Source organism: Nerophis ophidion, linkage group LG24 (assembly GCF_033978795.1).
Source record: "Nerophis ophidion isolate RoL-2023_Sa linkage group LG24, RoL_Noph_v1.0, whole genome shotgun sequence".
Classification (NCBI taxonomy): Eukaryota; Metazoa; Chordata; class Actinopteri; order Syngnathiformes; family Syngnathidae; genus Nerophis; species Nerophis ophidion.
Genome location: NC_084634.1, coordinates 32,206,725 through 32,230,366, shown reverse-complemented (window position 1 = coordinate 32,230,366; position 23,642 = coordinate 32,206,725). Strand labels below are relative to the sequence as shown.

General features: G+C 39.7%; 1 protein-coding gene across 2 annotated transcripts in view; it reads right to left on the bottom strand.

Annotated features, from left to right (window-relative positions):
• Positions 1 to 23,642, bottom strand: part of LOC133542356 (serine/threonine-protein phosphatase 4 regulatory subunit 3) — a 46,015-nt gene that overhangs the window by 9,924 nt on the left and 12,449 nt on the right. The window contains exons 3-12 of one of the 2 annotated variants that reach the window (XM_061886412.1): positions 20,554 to 20,652; positions 19,002 to 19,619; positions 13,485 to 13,562; positions 13,287 to 13,403; positions 9,873 to 9,989; positions 2,391 to 2,522; positions 2,116 to 2,218; positions 1,869 to 2,027; positions 1,618 to 1,787; positions 269 to 411 (exon numbers count right to left, since the gene is read on the bottom strand). In XM_061886412.1, the coding sequence (XP_061742396.1) occupies positions 269 to 411; positions 1,618 to 1,787; positions 1,869 to 2,027; positions 2,116 to 2,218; positions 2,391 to 2,522; positions 9,873 to 9,989; positions 13,287 to 13,403; positions 13,485 to 13,562; positions 19,002 to 19,619; positions 20,554 to 20,652 (1,736 nt within the window). The remainder of the gene's footprint in view (positions 1 to 268; positions 412 to 1,617; positions 1,788 to 1,868; positions 2,028 to 2,115; positions 2,219 to 2,390; positions 2,523 to 9,872; positions 9,990 to 13,286; positions 13,404 to 13,484; positions 13,563 to 19,001; positions 19,620 to 20,553; positions 20,653 to 23,642) is intronic. The other variant, XM_061886413.1, reaches the window with a different exon arrangement.

Here is a 23,642-nt window from a genome sequence, read left to right as displayed (position 1 = left end):
AAATTGTATCTTATTATTATTATTATTATAAAGAAAAGTTATTTAGCAATATTTATAAATATTGTTTATTCGCCCAGCCCTTATTGCATGGTAGTCAAACACTATAAAAGTAAATTGTTCTGAAAATATTGTATTTAACAAAATGCAACAGCCTCAGCAATCTGGTTGACATTTTTTCCATCCCTATTACAGTAAATATACCGTACGTGACACAAAGATGCTAACTGGAAGCCGTACTACACCATATCGTGTACTAGGAATAACTCACCTGTCCAGTTTAGGGTTATCTTGCCTCTCACGCTGCTGTTCATATCGCAGCTTGAGGCCCTTGAAAGTCTGGACATAGTCCACATCTTCCAGAGCCTTCCAGTAATTCTCTATTATATGAGCAGTGAGAGATTTTACATCCTCCTAGGGAAAATGGAGAGACAAGAGGGGAGGGCAGGGAAGGTTGGAAAGGGAGGAAGACAAAGTTTGGAGTGCAGGATAATGATGTGCATAAGGAGGTATGTGTGTGTGTGTGTGTGTGTGGGGGGGGGGGGGATAAGTAAGAAACACAAGGACAGGGAGGGAAGAACACCAAAATCATTAATATGCATCAATGAAAGTGTGTTTGCATTGCATTTAAGTAATCAGTCTTCATTTAGGTGTACAGCTTGTTAGGCATGTGATAGTACTGGTGGTCCTCTGGTTACAAATGACTGTGATGGAATTTGAGTTAAGGTTCTCACAGACTCGAACGTACACAGGATGGGTGTGGCTTTGGGATTACTTGCTACCTATTGGCAGCTCCGAACAAAGTGTTGAATGCTGCCAGTCAGAGATTGAGCACATCAAATGTCTGAAAATGTCTCAAAAGTGAGTAGTGGAAAACATTTAATTCATCATTGGCCTGAAGTTGGTTTTATAATATGCTGTAGTAGCAAAATGCAGACTGGTGGATTGAGGATTTGTGGGTCTACGTAAAAAATACATGCCTATCAGGGTCTTGTGAGACACCAGTGCGCAGAGCAGATTCAGCATGGCAGTAAATTTGAGCTTTGCAGGATTCGCAGACTCCACGTGAACTACATTATGCCCAACCTTAGGCCCTTTACCACCGCAATAACTTTTACAGATAGTTTACAATGTGTTTCCACCAAAAACTACCTGGGTCTACTTTTTGCCAGCGAGGTATTGGGGGCAGGCTGTGCTGTCGAACGCTGATTGGTTAAACAAAGTTGGGGGCGTTCCTAAAACTTATTTTTTGAACACAGAACCGCCATTTTGAGAACTCAAGACAACTTATTAATTTCTTATTTCTTGTGTATTTCAGTTACAACAAACCTTCTGTGCAGGTTGTGCTGAAAATAACAAGCAGCGTAATGTCTGTTTATAGCGAGTATTGATAATTTCAACACTCGGTTGTGTAGTGGAATCTTTGCGATGAAATGATCACTGTGATTTTAATCACGATTAGTAGTAAAACCGGTTAGTGGTTGCATCCCTAATGGTATATAAACATTACATATAGGGCTATAGCTGTGAACAAAAGCTTTGCAGGTGAGTTTCGTTGTGACCTTTTGGTTTTCTCACACCAAGAAATACAAAAGATAACAGATATAGAAAAATACTCACCACACGGACATACTCAAACATCTCAATGATGGCCGAGTTCATGAGATTGTAGCGCGAGCCATTTTTGAGAAAAGCCTTAACGACAGGCTCAAATAGAAAGTTTCTCATAATGTAGCGGTTGTAGAACTCGTCCTTCAAGCCGATAATTCTCCGCATGAAGCGCAGGGCACCTGGTGACACAGGAACCGAATTTGAGAACAAGAAAAGGCCAACTACATTGGAGTGTTATGTTGTCGGAGCTCAAAACTCACATAGTGCCAGAAAAGCATGCTGAGAGGCAGTGAGTACCAGTACCCTCCTGAGAATATCCTTGTTGATGATGTAGTTCTTGATGTGATAGGTGTGATGCTCGACACAGAATGTCAGCAGTTCCAAAATGAGGGCTAATAACTGTGAGGTCTGGAAATCATCTAAGAGAAGGGAGAATGAGTTTGTTTAGCTGTTGATTTAACACAAATACATATCTGACCTGCCCACACTCCTCCAGACATGCAATACCTTTGCTGGGCTTTTCCTCTGTGGTGTTGGCCAGTAGTGGAGCTGACAGGACATGCATACAGTGTTTGTAAAAGAAACTGAGGAACTCAGTCTTTTCTGTTTTCTGGAAAGAGAATAAGACGATGTGATGTAACCAACAGTCACTAAGTGAGTATAATGAGACAACAACCCCAGAAGACATGTAATTTTCAGTCTGGAGTTACGACGCAAGACTCAAACAAAATACACAGAAATGTGTGCCAAACCAAATGCGGTTGTGTAGCATGCAAACTCACATTTGCGGTAGCAAGCATGTTTTCTGGGTCCACCAGAGTTCGGAGCAAACCCATCAGTTGCACCGCCCCCCCTAACTCTGGGTCTGTGTCACAGATCATGTGTTCTATGATGAGGTTGATCAGAAGGATGTCCTAAAAGGCCAAAACATTGATTTTTAAATTAGTTGTGTCATCATTTCATACAGTGGGACCTCCGTTTCTGCTCCAAAAAGTATGACAAAGGCTGAATCATATTAAAACAATTAATCTGTTTTAGACAATTTTGGGGGGGAAATTTTGCTTATCATTCACAATCATTATGAAAGACAAGAACACACTGAATTACCATGAATTACCATGAATTGATTAACGTGGACCCCAACTTAAACAAGTTGAAAAACGTATTCGGGTGTTTTCATTTAGTGGTCAATTGTACAGAATATTTACTGAACTGTGCAATCTACTAATAAAAGTTTTAATCAATCAATCAATCAAACACGTCTTTTTTTAGGAATTTAAAGATGATAAAAAACACTTGGAAGATGCGGCTAATAAGAATCACAGTCTAACTTCAAAACTCTCCCATCAATGTTTTGTATACACACTGCAAGTATATATAAAATGTAGTAACAGTATATAACAATATGTATTATGTTTAATATTGAAGCTATTTTGACCATTATAATCAATAACTGGCTTCTTCTGTGCAATGATTTCCGTTTCCATAGCAGCGCACATCAGACTTCCAGCAACAACCGTGTATTCCTACTTCCGGATACAAAACGCTTGTCTGTGTTCCAAACATGGCAGATTTTGGAACAATCAACAAGGACAAATGAGGATTTAGAACCTTATCTTTTTGATGCTGAATGAATGGAGGATGAACTGCTGATTCTAGAAGCCATCACGAACAAAAGGGTTAAACATTTGAGCAGACGAAAGTCGATAGTGAGCTAAAAGCTACTTGAAGCTGCAAATGTGGAATTTAGAGACAAGCTATTTCAACATAAATGGCATGCTTACCCTAAACTAAATAGAAAAAAACGTTCCCGGCCAGCCGGACCAATAAGACAAGTGTACATTGAGTTAGTCACTTTAAATTAATCATGATACACGTAGCACGTCATGCGTGCTATTAAAACAGTGCATATGCTGTCTGGCTGGCCGTGTACAAACAAAACAAGAAATGAGGGCTACAGCTACTGTAAAATGATTGTTCATGTTTTTCAGTCTGTACAAATTGGTGTCTTGTTGCAGTGTTGTGCATTACAAACTGAAACGTGTTTTGTCTTGTCCTAGAACAGGGGTCGGCAACCCGCGGCTCCGGAGGCCGCATGCGGCTCTCTAGCGCCACCCTAATGGCTCTCTGGAGCTTTTTCAAAAATATATGAAAATGGAAATGATGAGGGGAAAAAACATATTTTTTTGTTTTAATTTGGTTTCTATAAGAGGACTGACATGACATAAACCTCCGTAATTGCTATAAAGCGCACTGTTAATATTAAACATGCTTCAATGATTCGAGTATTTGGCGAGCGCAGTTTTGTCGTACTAATTTTGGCGGTCCTCAAACTCACCCTAGTTTGTTTACATGCATAACTTTTTCCGACTTTCTAGGACGTTTTTTATGCCACTTCTTTTTCTGTCTCATTTTGTCCGCCAAACTTAAAACGTTGCGCATGTATGCACAAAGGTGAGTTTTGTTGATGTTATTGACTTGTGTGGAGTGTGCTAATCAGACATATTTGGTCACTGCATGACTGCAAGCTAATCAATGCTAACATGCTATTTAGGCTAGCTTTATGTACCTATTGCATCATTATGCCTCATTTATTGGTATATTTGAGCTCATTTAGTTTCCTTTAAGTCCTCATAATTCAATGTATATCTCATGACACACTATCCGTATGTAATATGGATTTTAACTTTTTGCGGCTCCAGACAGATTTGTTTTTGGATTTTTGGTCCAATATGGCTCTTTCAACATTTTGGGTTGCCGACCCCTGTCCTACAAGCTAGCTTATCTCTTGCCGTAGTTAGCTTTTACGGCTAATACCGAAGTCCACCGATGTGTTACTACAATTAAAAAAAAAAAAAAAGAGTTCCTCAGTGTCCGCTCTTACAATAACAATGTCGCTACAGTTTGGTTATCGTACAGGTTACGGAACGTAAATTAAGTATTTGTGACAGTTTTTCAATGCATTTTTAAAGTGATTTAGAGGTAGAATTAATTGCATTGTGAGCCACCAAGAATGAGCCTAGAATGCAAAAAAAACAAAAAAACATTTTGTCTTGTCTTTCATAATGATTGTAAACAAAAAAGGGAAGTTCCCTTCAACAATACTAAATGGTAGAGCTATCTTTGAATAATGATTTTTAGAGTCAAATCTGATTTGTTAGGTTTTTGCCCATTGTTAATAGATCTATAGCGTCATTTGTTTTTTTTAAGCAATTGTGAAGTGTGTAGTACTGTTCACCTGTCACCAGGTGTCAGAAATTATACAATGTGAGTCTCAAAAATCAAAAAACAACAACAACAAAAAGTCTATGAAATAATTACAATCTTTCATTAGAGAACAAAAAATGGGTCTCATTTTCACCTCAAAGAAAAAGTCTCAAACAAATAAACATGATAGAGATTGGATGGTTTTGTGAGGTCCTTTAGTAAGGTCAGCATCATATCTCACGCAGTGCCGAAAATATATTCAAACTTGTCTATCTAGGAAGTAAGTCCGAACTAGCTTTCCAGAAGTGAACCTGCGGAAAGATCGTTAAAGTTGCCAGAGAGAAGCAAAAAGTGAGGCTTCCTGCCCGAGCTGAGGCGCCGTGTCCAACTTCCGACTCTGTCCCGATAAAGGTGTGCGCTGGCACGGCAAGCTCCGTGTCTGACGTTGACGTGTCCAGACGTGCACCACCTCCCTCATCTAGGAACATGTTCCCAACACATCTGCTGTACGCAGAGGTACTCAAGGGGGTTTAATGACTGCTGATTCAACTGCGAGGTTGATAGTCGAATCCCACTCAGAGTAGAACCACTAAAACGTTGACTAGTCTATGGCAACCCTGGTATAAAGTAGAACTGGGCGATATGGACGAAAAAGTGTATCTTGATATATTTTTAATTAAACTCGATATTCGATATATATTCCGGTGAAAGTATAAATATAACGATATTCATTTTGAGCGAAAATCAGTGAAATTGAAGTGAATGACAACTGTACTGTAAACGGTCAGTGGCACTTTTATTAACCCAGTTAGTCAAGATGGGTATTGACAGCACAGAAAAAAAAACGGAATTACATAACACAAATAAAATGGGAAAAATAGTTGTTCTATGTGAAATAAGCAACATAACTGTGCAAATAATACAACATGCATCAAACTCAAAAAATATATTTGCAGGGAGTCCCTTTTTAATTCCCAGTCGACGATGTAATGGACTGTAACACATGGTTCAGGTCAGCACCAAGTACGTGACTTGACTTTTTTGGCAGCATTTCTGGTAACTCGAGAACAGTTTTGATTTGGGCTTACATGGTAAACAACTCAAATTAATGTTTTATCCAGACGCATACATTTGTCCATATGTAGCAAAGTAGACGCACTGTTGGTTTCCTGAACGTCGTCTACATCGCTAAAATAAAAATCTAAAGAAGAGAATCCCATGGCCATCTTCCACTAGTTTGTTTAATATATAAATCGCCCGCTTGAATTTTCCTTCTTCTCTTCTACGACACTCTCTTCATTTGGGATGCCTGTTGTGATTTCCCTTCCTGATTCCATGACTCGCCCTATCTTGCCTCTTATTGGCCTGTCACTAATGTTTTGACCTAATTTCAACCAATCGTGACTCATCATTGTAAACAACCAACCAATCATGGATGTTCTTGTATGTGCAAGCACGTTTTGGAAGGAGGAAGGTGAGGGGTTTGGTAGCCCATAAAGTGTTGAGAGGGAGTGAGATGCGGGGGAGAACAAGGAACACAACTAATAAGCAGTGTTTGGTCATTTTAACGAGAAATAAATATCGATATTTTCTTTTTTCATAACTTGTTTAAAAATATATAATTATATCTTACAAACTCGATAGATCGCTCAGCCCTAGTATACAGTACACAAAAACTGGTGCACATTTTTTGCGCGAATGTTTGTGAAAAACCTATTCTCTAAAAAATGGGGTGTACAAAACTGTAGGTAGCACTGTGTTTAATTATCAGCTGTTTTTTATTGCAACATTGAACACCACTGATGTTTAATTAAGGCAGTCTTCACATAGTAGGGCAGGCCACGCCGGTGACAATTGTTTTTTTTTGCCGTAACAAAATACAAACCCCGTTTCCATATGAGTTGGGAAATTGTGTTAGATGTAAATATAAACGGAATACAATGATTTGCTAATCATTTTCAACCCATATTCAATTGAATGCACTTCAAAGACAAGATATTTGATGTTCAAACTCATAAACTTTATTTTGTTTTGCAAATAATAACTTAAAATTTCATGGCTGCAACACGTGCCAAAGTAGTTGGGAAAGGGCATGTTCACCACTGTGTTACATCACCTTATCTTTTAACGACACGCAATAAACGTTTGGGAACTGAGGAAACTAATTGTTGAAGCTTTGAAAGTGGAATTTTTCCCATTCTTGTTTTATGTAGAGCTTCAGTCGTTCAACAGTCCGGGATCTCCGCTGTGGTATTTTACGCTTCATAATGCGTCACACATTTTCGATGGGAGACAGGTCTGGACTGCAGGCGGAAAGTACCCGCACTCTTTTTTTTCCCGAAACCACGCTGTTGTAACACTTGTCTTGCTGAAAACAAGCAGGGGCATCCATGATAACGTTGCTTGGATGACAACATATGTTGCTCAAAAACCTGTATTTACCTTTCAGCATTAATGGTACCTTTCAGCATTAATGGTGCCTTTCAGCATTAATGGTGCCTTTCAGCATTAATGGAGCCTTCACAGATGTGTAAGTTACCCATGCCTTGGGCACTAATACACCCCCATACCATCACAGATGCTGGCTTTTGAACTTTGCGCCTATAACAATCCGAATGGTTATTTTCCTCTTTGTTCTGGAGGACACCACGTCCTCTGTTTCCAAATATAATTTGAAATCTGGACTCGTCAGACCACAGAACACCTTTCCACTTTGCATCAGTCCATCTTAGGGGAGCTCGGGCCCAGCCAAGCCAGCGCCGTTTCAGGATATTGTTGATAAATGGGTTTAACTTGGCATAGTAGAGTTTTAACTTGCACTTACAGGTGTAGCGACCAATTGTAGTTACTGCCAGTGGTTTTATGAAGTGTTACTGAGTCCATGTGGTGATATCCTTTACACACTGATGTCGGTTTTTGATGCAGTACCGCCTGAGGGATCAAAAGTCCGTAATATCATCGCTTACGTGCAGTGATTTCTCCAGATTCTCTGAACTTTTTGATGATTTTACGGACTGTAGATGGTAAAATCCCTAAATCCCTTGCAATAGCTCGTTGAGAAATGTTCTAAACCTGTTCGACTATTAGCTTACAAAGTGGTGACCCTAGCCCCTTCCTTGTGCTTGCTGCTTTTATACCCAATCATGGTACCCAACTATAAATAAATAAATGATAAACGGGTTGTACTTGTATAGCGCTTTTCTACCTTCAAGGTACTCAAAGCGCTTTGACACTACTTCTACATTTACCCATTCACACACTGATGGAGGGAGCTGCCATGCAAGGCGCCAACCAGCACCCATCAGGAGCAAGGGTGAAGTGTCTTGCTCAGGACAAAACAGACGTGACGAGGTTGTTACTAGGTGGGATTTGAACCAGGGACCCTCAGGTTGCGCACGGCCACTGCGCCAACTAGCCTGCGGGATGTTCTACATAAGTGTTTGATGAGCATTCCTCAACTTTATCAGTATTTATTGCCACCTTTCCCAACTTCTTTGTCATGTGTTGCTGGCATCAAATTCTAAAGTTAATGATTATTTGCAAAAAAAAAATGTTTATCAGTTTGAACATCAAATATGTTGTCTTTGTAGCATATTCAACTGAATATGGGTTTTTGATTGATTGATTGACATATTTTTATTTCAAATATGCAAAAAAAACAAAAAAAACAAACAAGAGCAAGCATGATCCAATACAGTGCTATAGCCTTAACGGCTATTATAACAAAATGAAAACAATGAAGAATAAAAAAAACAAATGAGCATTCGACTTTTTTTTTTTTGAATATGGGTTGAAAATGATTTGCAAATCATTGTATTGCGTTTATATTTACATCTAACACAATTTCCCAACTCATATGGAAACGGCGTTTGTATGATGAAGCGTAAGAAGCACTTGGCTTCACTGTAACCACAATGGGAGACGATGAAAGACTGGTGGGTTGTTTCCTTTAAAGTTAATAAGCTTACAATGTTATGCAGAGGTATAGTTAACAACAATATAAACTAGACCTGGGCAAATTAAGGCACAAAGGGTCACATGCAGCCCATCAAGCTTTTCAATCTAGCCCACTAAAGATTCCCAATTTTTTTTTTTAGATCTTTAAAATGGAAAATGTAGCTGCCATTATAATGTACAGTGATGTTTTCTAATGACCGTAAGTCTTGAACTATGTTAAGTATTTCAATGGTTGGAATCTGCACTTTGTCATGATATACTAGTTACTATGGTAATCTAATTAGTTACTATGGTAATCTAATTCACAGCAGCTCAGAAGAGGCACCTTGCTGTGTGGGTGGGGAGCGTTTCCACAGAGTGTTTTCAGAGCGGCCAGACTGAAATGCGGGTACTTTCTTTACTTTAAAAAACTGTGGTGCCGTTTTGGCATTCACAGTACGAAAAATCTACAGTTGTTCATTTGCAGTGAAAAAAAATACAGGCAGCTCAGGTGCCAACATCTTACTGTAAAATTGCATTTTTTTTTATTTATAGTAAAAAAAAAAAATACAGTAAAATTCTAGCAACTGAGCTGTCTTTTTCAAACATAAAAAGCAGTAATGTTTTTCCATTTACAAATTTACCATATTTTTATCAAATTGAATTTTTTTTAAATCTATTAATAAAACGCGTTAACAAATTGTGTAATAACACTGATAAAAGCGGCCCTATTGGGCCAAACATAACTGCAATGTGGCCCTCAATGAAAACGACCTTGGCACCTCTACACTACAACATTTCAATTCATGTTTATTTATTTTTAAAAGAACGCCATTTATGCGACTGATAGTTGACGAAATCTAACGAATCAGACTCGACGAAGAGAATCCTTCGTCAATGACAGTCCTACACATCACAAAAGATGTTAGGTTATTTTTACACTTGCAGTGTTAAAATGAAACTAAAAATGTTTCTAAAAGTTTTACAATGACAACAATTTGACCATGTAACGGTGGAAAAAAAAGTGGAGGGACAGAATCTTGGAGGTTCCACTGTAGTTTGAACAATTACATATAACTGCACATAGAACTGACAGGAAGTTGCATTCTCCAAGTACTCACGTCGTCATTTTGCTGAGGCTCCTGCATGACAAACTCTCGTACCATGGAAGGGTTGTACTCCACCAGATAAGAGAAGATATCTGTGGCAGCCCCGCGCACTTGGACATCATCCATTCCCTGTTTCACAAGAAGAGGGTCGTTTTAAATAAATTAGGAATTGTTAAAGAGGAACTGCACTTTTATTTGGATTTTTTCCTATTGATCACAAATATTATGACATTAACACGTCTTTTTTTTTTTAAATAAGATTCTACAGAGGATTAAAATGCTTGCAAAATGCGGCTATTGGGAGTCACTGTTGTAGAGTTTAAAACTCTCCATCAACATTGTATATACACATTCAGCAAGTGTACGTAAAATAGTAACAGACACGATCGTAACAATATGTAACATGTATAATGTTTACCATATTTTGGTCATTTTGAGCATCAATGGAGCTCATTTACTCAGCGCATTTATTTCTGTTCCCATAGCAACACACTTCCGTTGCAAGCGTGTGTTTCCGAAAGTACGAACACTCATATGTTCATATTTTCAAAAACAAACGCTTGTGTGTTCTAATCACGGCAGATTTGGTAATAGACGACGAATACGGCTATTTTTGAACAAATGAGGATTTACTCTTTTTGAACTTGAGTATACTGAGGATGAACTGCTGGTTATAGAAGTGAGCACTAAGAGAGTGCGAAAAATTGGTGTAGACGGAAGCCGAAAGAATGAGTAACATAATGCTGCAAATGTGGAACTTTAAATAAATGGCGTGCTTACCTAAAATTCAACTGGTAAAAAACATCAGCTTGACCAAGCAGTCCATCGAGTGAGTCACTATAATATCGATCATTATATATGCAACACGTCATGTCTGTAAATACAGTTACATACACTGTCGAGCTAATTGTGTACCAACAAAACATTAGATGTGGGCTACCACTTTACAGATACTGCAATGTGATTGTTTATTTCAAAATTCAAAAGCCATTCTGCTGCTGACAGAGGAGTTAATTTAACTACAGCTAAAAAAGTAGCATTCTGTCACAAGGCAATGTGTTTTGCTATGCTAGATACAAGGGTTGTAAGATGTACCGGTAATACTAATGAATCATATTCGATACTATATCGCCTCTAAAAAGTATCGGTCATCCACACCCCCGGTCTCCTGTCATTACATTGCTGGTTTTGTGAGCAGATGAGCATGTTCGGCAGCGCACAATCACAGAGTACTTACAAGTAGACACAGTGTGTAGACAGAAAAGGGAGAAAGGACATATTTTGAAGTGAAGTTATAACACTGAAACACTCTCAGGAAGAGGTGCTTTAAGACATGGCTAGCTAGCTAGCGGCTAAAATCAAGCCGCAGTCGGCAGTGTTTTAGCTACTTCTAAATCACTAATCCTCGCCTCTGTGGCAACAAATAAAGTAAGTTTCTCACAAGTATCATCCCTGCAGGACGAGGAATAGCTAAACATGCTTCACTGCACAACGTCGCTCACCGGCGTCACAATGTGAACCAACGCCATGGGTGGATCTACACCTGACATCTACTGTAATGATACCAAGTACAGGAGCGTAACTAGTCGATACTATGATAACATAATTTTTTTTTTAGCATAACAAAATACATATATATATATTTATAATTCATATCATGTTTATACACTCAAGAAATACTTCCCTGGACACATGAGGACTTTGAAATTGACCAATGTATGATCCTGTAACGACTTGGTATCGGATTGATACCCGAATTTTTGGTATCATCCAAAACTAATGTAAAGTATCCAAACAGAAAAATAAGTGATTATTAAATTTTAACAGAAGTGTAGATAGAACATGTTTGAAATGGAAAATAACCCGATATTAACAGTAAATGAACTAGTACAAATAATGATCCATTTTTACAGCTTGTCCTTTATAATGTTGACAAAATAATAGAATGCAAAATGACAATATGTCACTGCATTCGTCAGCAGCTAAATTAGGAGCCTGTTAGCTTACTAATAAAAGAAAAGGTGACTTGTATGTTCACTAGAAAAGTTGACTTGTATGTTCACTATTTCAATTAAGGACAACATTGCAATAAGAAACAAATGTTTAATGTACTGCAAGATTTTTTGTTAAAATAAAGCAAATAATGCCATTTTTTGTGGTAGTTTTATTTTGAAAAGTATTGTAAAGTACCGAAAAGTGTCAAAAATGTTTTGGATAACAGCACCAAAATATTGATATCGAAACAACACTACTAGATACAGTTCCTGACTGTTGGCTCTTACAATAACAGCAGCTTTGTTGTTATACAGGTTACAGAACGTAAATTAAGTATCGTTGGCAGTTGTTGGATGCAATTTCAAAGTAATTTTGGGGCAGAATGAATTGCTCTAATTGCTGGCCAGTCATTACGATCACTACAAATTAGAATGCTAAAATAACAAAAAACTTTTGGCTTCTTGTCTCATAAAGATTGTAAATGATAGGTAAAATTCCAAAAAAGTGCAGTTCCCCTTTAAATCAAGACAAAAAAACTAACAATATGCCTCTTGGCATTTAGGATGTAAAGCACATTACACAATCTAATTTCTTTTTGTTTAACCTTTGTCTTGTGTTAGGGTCGGCACCGACCCGTTTTAGTTTTTAAATGCATAAAAGAACCACATACATTTTTTTTTATGCATCAAGGCTTTTTGACTTTGTCAGGAACCTCTATTTCAACAAAATAAAACTTGTTTTTTTTGTTTCACTAAATTATAAAATGCTCTGGTTGAAATTATGACCTTGGTGTTGTTAGGGTCGGTTTCGACCCAGTTATAAAAATGAGACTATAAAGCAATAAGTAGTGCCAAAACTGAACACACTGACGGCCAGCTCCTCTCCCAATCATGTGAGCTTTAGGGGATTCTCATTTTACCTTGTTATCCTGTACAAAAACAAACAAAGACGGGCATGTCCAGACATTTGAGGTCAATTCAGTATAGAGTTGTTGACTTGCAGAGTGCACACCATAGATGTTACTATAGTTAAAATTATTAAAATGAAAAAATAAATCAAACAAATTTATTCAAGAGATGTGTTCTAATACCCCTCAGTAATGGTCAGGTAACACAACAACCTTTTTTTTATTTATAGGATTCTCTTGAGGTTCGTTTTACCATTTTTTTCAATTGAAATCAAGGGGTATACTGACAAAAAAAAGGCCCAATAGCCCACACCAAAAATATTAAAACCCATATTTTCATGGATAAGGAAACCTAACGAGGTAACCAAGAGATGAGAAACAAATTGGATGATAGATAATTGTTTTTAGTGTATTTTACAGCTGATTTAAGACATGGGTCAAAACCGACCCGTTAACATAAGAGATGGTAACAGAAAGCTAACACAAGAGGAAGGTTAAAAAAATCAATAAAAGTCTCTACTCACCAATATGACCTCTAGTGCAGGTAGAATCCCCATGTTTGACAGTGTCTTGAAGAAGGCATCTCTGTTTTGAGGTTGTAATGTTTGTGAGAACGCGCAAAATTCCTTCAAGAAGTTAACCTGTAGTGGGAAAGGCATGCACATGTTCAACTTCTCACCCTTTACACGTTTGCTTTAATTGAAAGAAAACCGATGCAATACCAGTTCATGTCTTTTGTCGTCATCTGTAGCCTCGTCTGTTAGCTGTGCAAAAAGATCGGTCAGGAACTTTTCGTCGTCCTGAATCCCATAAAAAAGAAAATGTGAGCGCCATTTATCAAATAGATCTAAAATACATTAAAAAATACAAAAAACGTTAAGTTTCAGGAGAACCAATGATACAGTACAGGCCAAACGTTTGGACACACCTCCTCATTCAATGTGTTTTCATTATTTTCACGAGTATTTAGATTGTCCCTTAAGGCATCAAAACTATGAATGAACACATGTGGGGTTATTCAGTCAACAAAAAAAGGTGAAATAACTGAAAACATGGTTTTATATTCTAGTTTCTTCAAAACAGCCACCCTTTGATCTGATTACGGGTTTGCACACTCTTGGCATTCTCTTGATGAGCCTCAAGCACACCTGTGAAGTGAAAAACATTTCAGGTGACTACCTCTTGAAGCTCATGGAGAGAATGCCAATAGTGTGAAAAGCAGTAATCAGAGCAAAGGGTGGCTATTTTGAAGAAACTAGAATATAAAATATGTTTTCAGTTATTTCACCTTTTTTCTTGTTAAATACATAACTCCACATGTGTTCATTCATAGTTTTGATGCCTTCAAGGAAAATCCATCCATCTTCTTCTGCTTATTTAAGGTTGGGTGGCGGGGGCAGCAGCCTAAGCGGGGAAGCCCAGACTTCCCTCTCCCCAGCCACTTCGTCCAGCTTCTCCCGGGGGATCCCGAGGCGTTCCCAGGCCAGCCGTGAGAGATAGTCTTCCCAACGCGTCCTGGGCCTTCCCCATGGCCTCCTACCGGTCGGACGTGCCCTAAACACCTCCCTAGGGAAGCGTTCGGGTGGCATCCAGGCTAGATGCCCAAACCACCTCATCTGGCTCCTCTCGAAGTGGAGGAGCAGCGGCTTTACTTTGAGTTCCTCCCAGATGGCAGAGCTTCTCACCCTATCTCTAAGGGAGAGCCCCGCCACCCGGCGGAGGAAACTAATTTCGGCCGCTTGTACCCGTGATCTTGTCCTTTCGGTCATGACCCAAAGCTCATGACCATAGGTGAGGATGGGAACGTAGATAGACCCGGAAATTGAGAGCTTTGCCTTCAGGCTCAGCTCCTTCTTCACCACAACAGATCGATACAGCGTCTGCATTACTGAAGACGCTGCACCGATCCGCCTGTCGATCTCACGATCCACTCTTTCCTCACTCGTGAACAAGACTCCGAGGTACTTGAACTCCTCCACTTGGGGCAAGATCTCAACCCAAACCCGGAGATGGGACTCTACCCTTTTCCGGCGAGAACCATGGACTCGGACTTAGAGGTGCTGATTCTCATCCCAGTCGCTTTACACTCGGTTGCGAACCGATCCAGTGAGAGTTGAAGATCTTGGCCAGATGAAGCCACCAGGACCACATCATCTGCAAATAGCAGAGATCTAATCCTGCAGCCACCAAACCAGATATCGGCCTCAGCGCCCTGACTGCGCCTAGAAATTCTGTCCATAAAAGTTATAAACAGAATCGGTGACAAAGGGCAGCCTTGGCGGGGTAAAACCCTCACTGGAAACGTGTCCGACTTACTGCCGGTGATGCGGACCAAGCTCTGACACTGATCATACATGGAGCGGACCGCCACAATAAGACAGTCCGTTACCCCATACTCTCTGAGCACTCCCCACAGGACTTCCCAGGATACACGGTCGAATGCCTTCTCCAAGTCCACAAAGCATATGTAGACTGGTTGGGCAAACTCCCATGCACACTCAAGGACCCTGCCGAGAGTATAGAGCTGGTCCACAGTTTCACGACCAGGACGAAAACCACACTGTTCCTCCTGAATCCGAGGTTCGACTATCCGGCATGGCCTCATCTCCAGTACACCTGAATAGACCTTACCGGGAAGGCTGAGGAGTCCTTCGGGGACAATCTACAATGTAAATAGTCATGAAAATAAAACGCATTGAATGAGGAAACGTGTCCACACTTTTGGCCTGTATTGTATATTAAAACAACAAAAAAAGTATTGCGTCCATTTGTAATAAGGAGTTTAAAAAAACATTGTCCGATTATTTTGTCTATTTTCCTGGTAGCTTGAGTATTTTTTTCTGTCATTATTAATAATACTGTAGCTTTCAAACATAGCAACAGGTACTCTAAGTAAATACTGATTTGGTCTTTTAGACAACTTCACGCTAAATGCTGAGGGAAAATTGCAGTCAACTTCTGGAAGTCCCCAAAGAGACAACAGCCCACGTTTCAGTATTTTACCATTTCAGCATGACTGGTTAACCAAACACTTCCTAGTCTCTATGGCAACAACCCCACATTTGCGGTGTTTGCACACAAAAGGTAACACGATCCTAAAAAAAAAAACAAGATTACACAGAACAAGCAACACAGTCTACTTAAAGGGGCCGCATTATGCAAAAACTAACTTGCTTACTTGCTGGTACCTGTTTTTGTGTATTTGGGATTCCCATTAGTGCCGAAAAAAACAAACAATTATGCCTTTTTCTGAACTTGCTCCAAACGAGACATTTGGAATTTGAGACTTTAGTGACGGATCTAGTCTTGGTTATGTCAGTGGATATCTCCATATCCCCAAAGTGAGTCCGCCATTTTTCTTCAGTTGTAGTTCAAAGTTGTAGTCAAGAAGTTCCCTATTTGTCCCCTGTCCTGTTGTTGTGGGGCAGACTTGCTCATGCATGCTATGGAGGTTGATGTGTATCGTTATTACAGTCGGCAGTGTTATAGCCACTTCTAAATCACTAATCGTCGCCTCCATGGCGACAAATAAAGGAAGTTTCTTACAAGTATCATCCATGTAGGACGAGGAATAGATAAACATGCTTCACTACACACCATAGGAGGATACAATAGCTCACTGGCGTCGCCGCTACCAAAAGCTAGCACGCCTGAATGTAAACAAATGCTATGGGTGGATCTACACCTAACATCCACTCTAATGCTATCAAGTACAATAGCATATCTAGTCGGTACTACTATAATTACATTGATATTCTTTATCATCACAAAATATTGTTTCCTTTATTTAAAATGCATATTATGTTTCAAGCAGTGGTTCGATCGAACCCTAGATGTTCGGTGTGTCGGGCTCTGGGGTTCGGCGGAGGTCAAAACACACCCGACTCATAGTATGAATAAAAACTTCTCCCTATCGGCGTATTACGGAAACGGCAACAGATGAAGGATTTGCAGGTGAGTAATTTGTTGTAAGTTCATGTACTGTGTTGGTTTTGTTGTCTGAACAAGGCGATGTTCATGCACGGTTCATTTTGTACGCCCATCCATCCATTTTCTACCGCTTATTCCCTTTCGGGGTTGCGGGGGGCGCTGGCGCCTATCTCAGCTACAATCGGGCGGAAGGCAGGGTACACCCTGGACAAGTCGCCACCTCATCGCAGGGCCAACACAGATAGACAGACAACATTCACACTCACATTCACACACTAGGGCCAATTTAGTGTTGCCAATCAACCTATCCCCAGGTGCATGTCTTTGGAAGTGGGAGGAAGCCGGAGTACCCGGAGGGAACCAGTAAAAAAAAAAAAACATTGTCACACTTTAGTATGGGGAACATCCATCCATCCATTTTCTGCCGCTTATTCCCGTTCGGGGTCGCGGGGGGCGCTGGCGCCTATCTCAGCTACAATCGGGCGGAAGGCGGGGTACACCCTGGACAAGTCGCCAACTCATCACAGGGCCAACATATTCACCGTTAATTAGTTGCTTTCTAACATGCAAATTTGTAACATATTGGCTCTTAACTAGTCATTAAGTACTTATTAATGCCTTATTCGGCATGGCCCTATTATAACCCAAACCCTCTAACCCTGACCCTAACCAAATAACTCTGAATTAAGTCTTTGTTACTTAGAATATGTTCCCCTAGTTTCCAAAAAACTCAAAATTAAGTCTTTGTTACTTAGAATATGTTCCCCATACTAAACTGTTACCAAAAATAAAAAACTTTGTCTTGAATTTGAAAAATTTTTTTAAATATTTTTCACTTTAGAAGGGTTCGGTGAATGCGCATATAAAACTGGTGGGGTTCGGTACCTCCAACAAGGTTAAGAACTACTGGTTTAAAGACTAAGTAAATATGTCCCTGGAGACTTGAGGACTTTGAATGTGACCAATGTATGAACCTGTAACTACTCGGTATCATCCAAAAGTAATGTAAAGTAAACCGCAGAATATGTAGTGATTATTACATTTTAACAGAAGTGTAGATAGAACATGTTGGAAACGGAAAATAAGCAGATATTAACAGTAAATGAACAAGTGGATTACTAATCCATTTTTACAGCTTCTCCTTTATAATTTTGACAAAATAATAGAATGATAAATTACACAATATGTTACTGCATACGTCAGCACATTTTGTTAGTAGCTTTTGTTTGCTTGCTTACTCATAAAAGACAAGTTGTCTAGTATGTTCACCATTTTATATAAGGACAACATTGTTTTACGATTGCAATAATAAACATGTTTACTGTAAACCCAATAATGCCATTTTTTTGTGGTCTCCTTTATTTAGAAAAGTATTGAAAGTTATCAAAATACATGTTGGTACCGGTACCAAAATATTGGTATCAGCCATTATTGTGTGAGTGTTTGTACCATTGAGTGACCAACTTTTATCCTTTTTTGCGGAATTTTAGGATTTGTTCACTAATGTACAGCAACAATCCTTGTTTAAAATGTTCATAAAAACATGCTTATTTGTCAGACCCATGTCACGTGACTTCAAACTTGACACCTTGTTTGTTGGCTGGTTCGGAGACGGGATCGATTGCTTTAGTCTGAATTTACCGGAACTGGGTCTTGAGTGAACTGTTTTGCACTGAGTTTTTCAGCACGGAATTTTTTTACAACTAATTTTTAAGCAAGCATTTTGTTCACAATTTAAAAAATTGTCAGCATAATTTTATGTCAAAACCATTCAGCTCACAAACTTCAAACGCAATATAACCAGTAAAAAATTCAGTGTCAACAAAAAGCTTTCATAAAAGACAATTTAACCTCCATATATGCGAAAATCTTCTGTTGTTGTCATTTCTAATTAAAAAAATAGCTTCTAGTTCTAACTCGTCAGTAGACTCGATATGGAAGCGCAAAATAATATAACATGGCTGATGGGGTGGCTCACACAAAACGGCGCATTCTGAAGAGAGTCAGAAATTGACTTGAAGATGGTCTGTAAAACAAGATTTATGCAAAGTTTTGCCCAAAGCACCACCATTCATGTTATGTTAAGCACAAGGAAGTGTTTTAATGTGGATTAAAAAAAATAAGACCCATTAAAAAAGGTTAATAAACTGACGGTCCGCATTAGATTAGGACTCGTAATATTCAGTATGTTTTACATGTTTCTTTCTTTTGTTTTTTTAATGCCACCTTTTCAGTATGCTTTGCTTAAAACAAAAACCCACACAAACCTTTCAGGGGAAGAATTGATTGAATATGTCATCCAACCTCACCTGAAGCATGCCCACAATCTCCACCTTGTTGAAGAAGATGAAGGAGTGCAGGGTGGACAGCATGTTCTCCTCAAAAACAGAGGGAGTCGGCAGAACCATGTCCTGAATGTACTGCACCCTATAGGTCTGGTGTATTTTCAGACGCAGTTCAGGGTCCGAGATGGGAATCACCTCCTTAAAGCGGGCCGTTTTCGTGAGAAACTCCCGGTGCCGCCGCGGTTGCGGGAGCGCTGGGTCAAACTCCAAACAACCGATGACGTCCATGATGCACTCGTCTGAGAACATGACCTCGAAGAGGGCGGTGCGATTGAGTAGAAAAATTCCTTTGATGATTTCATACAGATGGTGCAGTCCTTCCTGGTTCTCCAAGTCCTCACACAAGCGGAAAAGCTCGAGGAGCTTGCGGATATAGCCCTCGTTTTCCACGGCCAGCGCCAGTTTCTCTCGCCGCAGTTGCGACGGGAGCGAGGAGGCCACCAGCTCCGCCAAGTCCTCTAGCCGGCTCAGTTCACATGGAGGCAGCTCCAGACCAGGCGAAGCCATGTCATCGAAGCGCTCCTCTTCTAACTCGTCCACTACATCTTGGGTGATGTCCACTGATGGGTCCTTTCCTTGCACCTTGACAATAAAGCAAAATCATTGGTGAATGTTTGATTACCTGGAAAAGGCCTATATACAGTATATGTGACAACTATTGTATTATCTTATTTTTGGGATGATAAGGCGCACTAAAAATGATTTCCTTTTCTCAAAACTCGACGGTGCGCCTTATAACCTAATGTCTGTAATACTTTTGGTTGTACTTACCGACCTCAAATCTATTTTATTTGGTACATGGTGAAATGATAAATGTGACTGCACAAGGCACAGTTTAAAATTTTGGCCCAATCTGTATTTGAGTTTGACACCCCTGGCTTACAGGAAAATAATTAACAAGCATGCCACACGCACACACGCACACACACCCAATGGAAGCCAATAGTAGTTGTTGCTTATATTAAGTGATTGTGCATTAGCCACTTTATTTTACGATAGCATAGACTTTTTTTTTATCCCCCAATGAGTAAATTAGGTATGTTATTTATAAAACATTAAATACCACAAATGTAATACATAGCGTGATTGTCAACAATGCTATCAAAAATCTAATTTGGTAAAATAAGCGTCATAAAAATGTGTTAATGTGTATACTTTAGCTATTTTCTATAAAACAATTTTACTTCTATTATCTTTTGCCAAACTATCGGATCGGAACTCGAAATCTGAACCAAAAAAAATCATATCAGAGGCCCAAATATATTGATTGGGACATCCCTATATAGTTATTTTGGGCGTTACAGGAAGTACAGGAAGGTACCACTGCACTTTCCTGGTGAAACACAAAGCAGGTATGTTAAACATAGCCTTACAGTCCAGTCCAGTGGGTACCACTGTTATTGTAACCACTGTACTGTTATTGTTGGATATATATTGTGTTAGCCTGCAATTAATGCCCTATACACCACAGCACACAAGGGTGGAAAACAGCAAAAAAGCAAAGATGCACAGTCACCTGGCAAATTTTCTCCCAGATCTCATCGCAACCGGCTTTCTCCTGGAAGCTGAGGGCCAAGTCATAGTTTTCGGCCTCTGACCACACGATGAGCGTATCCTGTGAAAGAACCAGCAAAAAATGCATCAATATAAAGTCCCCAGTATGCCCACTGCACTTGAGCAAGATAAAAAGCAGAGGTGTAACAATTAAGATATCGATTTATATTCCTTAGATTAGATGGCGACTTGTCCAGGGTGTACCCCACCTTCCGCCCGATTGTAGCTGAGATAGGCGCCAGCGCCCCCCGCCACCCCAAAAGGGAATAAGCGGTAGAAAATGGATGGATGGATGGATGGATTAGACCAGCGTTTTTCAACCACAGTGCTGCAGGTGTGTGCTGTGAGAAGCAGTCTAGTGTGCCGTGGGAGATTATGTAATTTCATCTATTTGGGGTAAAAGCATTTTTTGCAAACAAGTAATTATAGTCTGCAAATAATGTGCCGTTGATGAGTGGCGGTACGGTCGAGTGCTCGGCACAGTAACCGTGTAATACAGACGACAGCAGCAGGCAGTATGCAGGTGAAAAGGTAAAAATAAACAAAAGGAAAGTGCCCCTAAGAAAAGGCATTGAATCTCAGGGAAGGCTCTGCAGACCGAAACTGAAACTGAACTGGCCACAGAGTAAACCAAAACAGAATGCTGGACGACAGCAAAGACTTACAGCGTGTGGAGCAGAGACGGCGTCCACAAAGTACATCCAAACATGACATGACGATCAACAATGTCCACACAAAGACGGATGAAAACAACCGAAATGTTCTTGATTGCTAAAACAAAGCAGAAGCGGGGAATAGCGCTCAAAGGAAGACGTGAAACTGCTACAGGAAAACACCAACAAAACAGGAAAAGCCACCAAACTAGGAGCGCAATACAAGAACTAACACACTACAGAGGAAAACAGCAAAAAAAATTTAAATAAGTCACGGAGTGAGGGGACAAGTTGTGACAGTAAACATACTTTGAGACAAAAGCTGTAGTGATGCATGGATGGTTATTGTTTAAAGTCATATCCAACAATTGCGACAACGACTTTTTACTGCTGCTGAGTTTAATCTTTTTAATGACATCTGCTAGTGGTGTGCCTCCGGATTTTTTCAATAAAAAAATGTGCCTTGGCTGAAAAAAGGAGTGATTTCTCCAGATTCTCTGAACCTTTTGATGATATTATGAACCGTAAATGTTGAAACCCCCAAATTGTTGTTGTTCTTAAACTGTTTGACTATTTGCTCAAGCAGTTGTGGACAAAGGGGTGTACCTCGCCCCATCCTTTCTTGTGAAAGAATGAGCATTTTTGGGGAAGCTGTTTTTATACCCAATCATGGCACCCACCTGTTCCCAATTAGCCTGCACACCTGTGGGATGTTCCAATTAAGTGTTTGATGAGCATTCCTCATCTTCGTCAATATTTATTGCCACCTTTCCCAACTTCTTTGTCACAGGTTGCTAAAGTTAATGATTATTTAGAAAAAAAAAATGTTTATCAGTTTGAACATCAAATATGTTGTCGTTGTAGCATATTCAACTGAATATGGGTTGAAAAGGATTTGCAAATCATTGTATTCCGTTTATATTTACATCTAACACAATTTCCCAACTCATATGGAAACGGGGTTTGTACATTGATCTGTGTTTCAATCCAATCCAATCCACTTTATTTATATAGCACATTTAAACAACAATAACGTTTCCAAAGTGCTGCACAGCCATGTTAAAAACAATATTATGCTCCACCAATGACTGAATAAAACAAAAAATGAATAAAAATAAAACCAATAAAAACAATATAAAAACAAATATGATTAAAAACTATTTTAAAGGGTAAAATCAATTAAAACAGTAAAATAAAAATAAAAGTGTATAAAAAACACAGAGGACAACAGAGGACAGAGGACCACACAACTCACGTAGTGTTAAAAGCCAAAGAATAAAAGTGGGTCTTAAGACGAGACTTAAAACACTCCACTGTGGAAGCAGTTTGAACATGGAGCGGCAGAGTGTTCCAGAGCTTAGGGCCGACCACAGAGAAGGCCCTGTCTCCCCTGGTCTTAAGTCTGGTCTTGGGCACCACGAGCTGGAGCTGGCTTTCGGACCTCAGAGCACACGCAGGGATGTAAATATGGATGAGGTCCGAGATATATTGAGGTGCCAGTCCATGTAAAGATTTAAAAACAAACAGCAATGTTTTAAATTCAATTCTAAAATGAACAGGGAGCCAGTGCAAACTCTGAAAAATTGGGGTTGTATGCTGCCGTTTCCTGGCCCCTGTTAAAAGTCGTGCTGCCGCGTTCTGGACTAACTGCAACCGGGAGAGAGCTTTTTGGCTAATGCCAGCATAAAGTGCATTGCAGTAGTCCAGGCGACTTGAAATAAAAGCATGCACGACTTGTTCAAAAAGGTTAAAAGATAAAAACGGTTTAACCTTTACTAAAAGACGAAGGTGATAAAAACACGATTTTAAAACGCCATTGACTTGTTTGTCTAGTTTAAAATCGCTGTCGATAGTGACGCCAAGGCTGGTGACTTTGGGACGCACATCATTTTGCAATGGTCCCAAGTCAGTAAGGGCCGGACCAAAAACTAAAACTTCCGTTTTTCCCTCATTCATTATTAAAAGATTCTGGGCTAACCAAGCCTTGACGTCACATAGACAGTTAAGAAGGGGGGTAAGGGGGCCGTGGCTTTTTGAAATCGGCATATAAATTTGGCAGTCATCTGCATAAAAGCGATAAAACACTCCATGTTTCTTAAAAATATCTCCAAGAGGGAGGAGATAAAGAGCGAACAGGATGGGGCCTAAAATAGATCCTTGGGGGACATCACAGTAAAGCGGGGCAGAAGAGGAGGTGGCGTCCCCCAGCCTGACAGAGAAGGACCTCTCAGACAGGTAAGATCTGAACCACTCTAACGCAGTCCCCCTGACACCCACACAGTCTCTCAGGCGGTCTAAAAGAATTGTGTGGTCGACTGTGTCAAAGGCAGCTGAAAGATCTAAAAGTTTGGTAAGTTGGCCTTCCGGAGGAGAGGTATCGATTCAAGACCGTTTTATC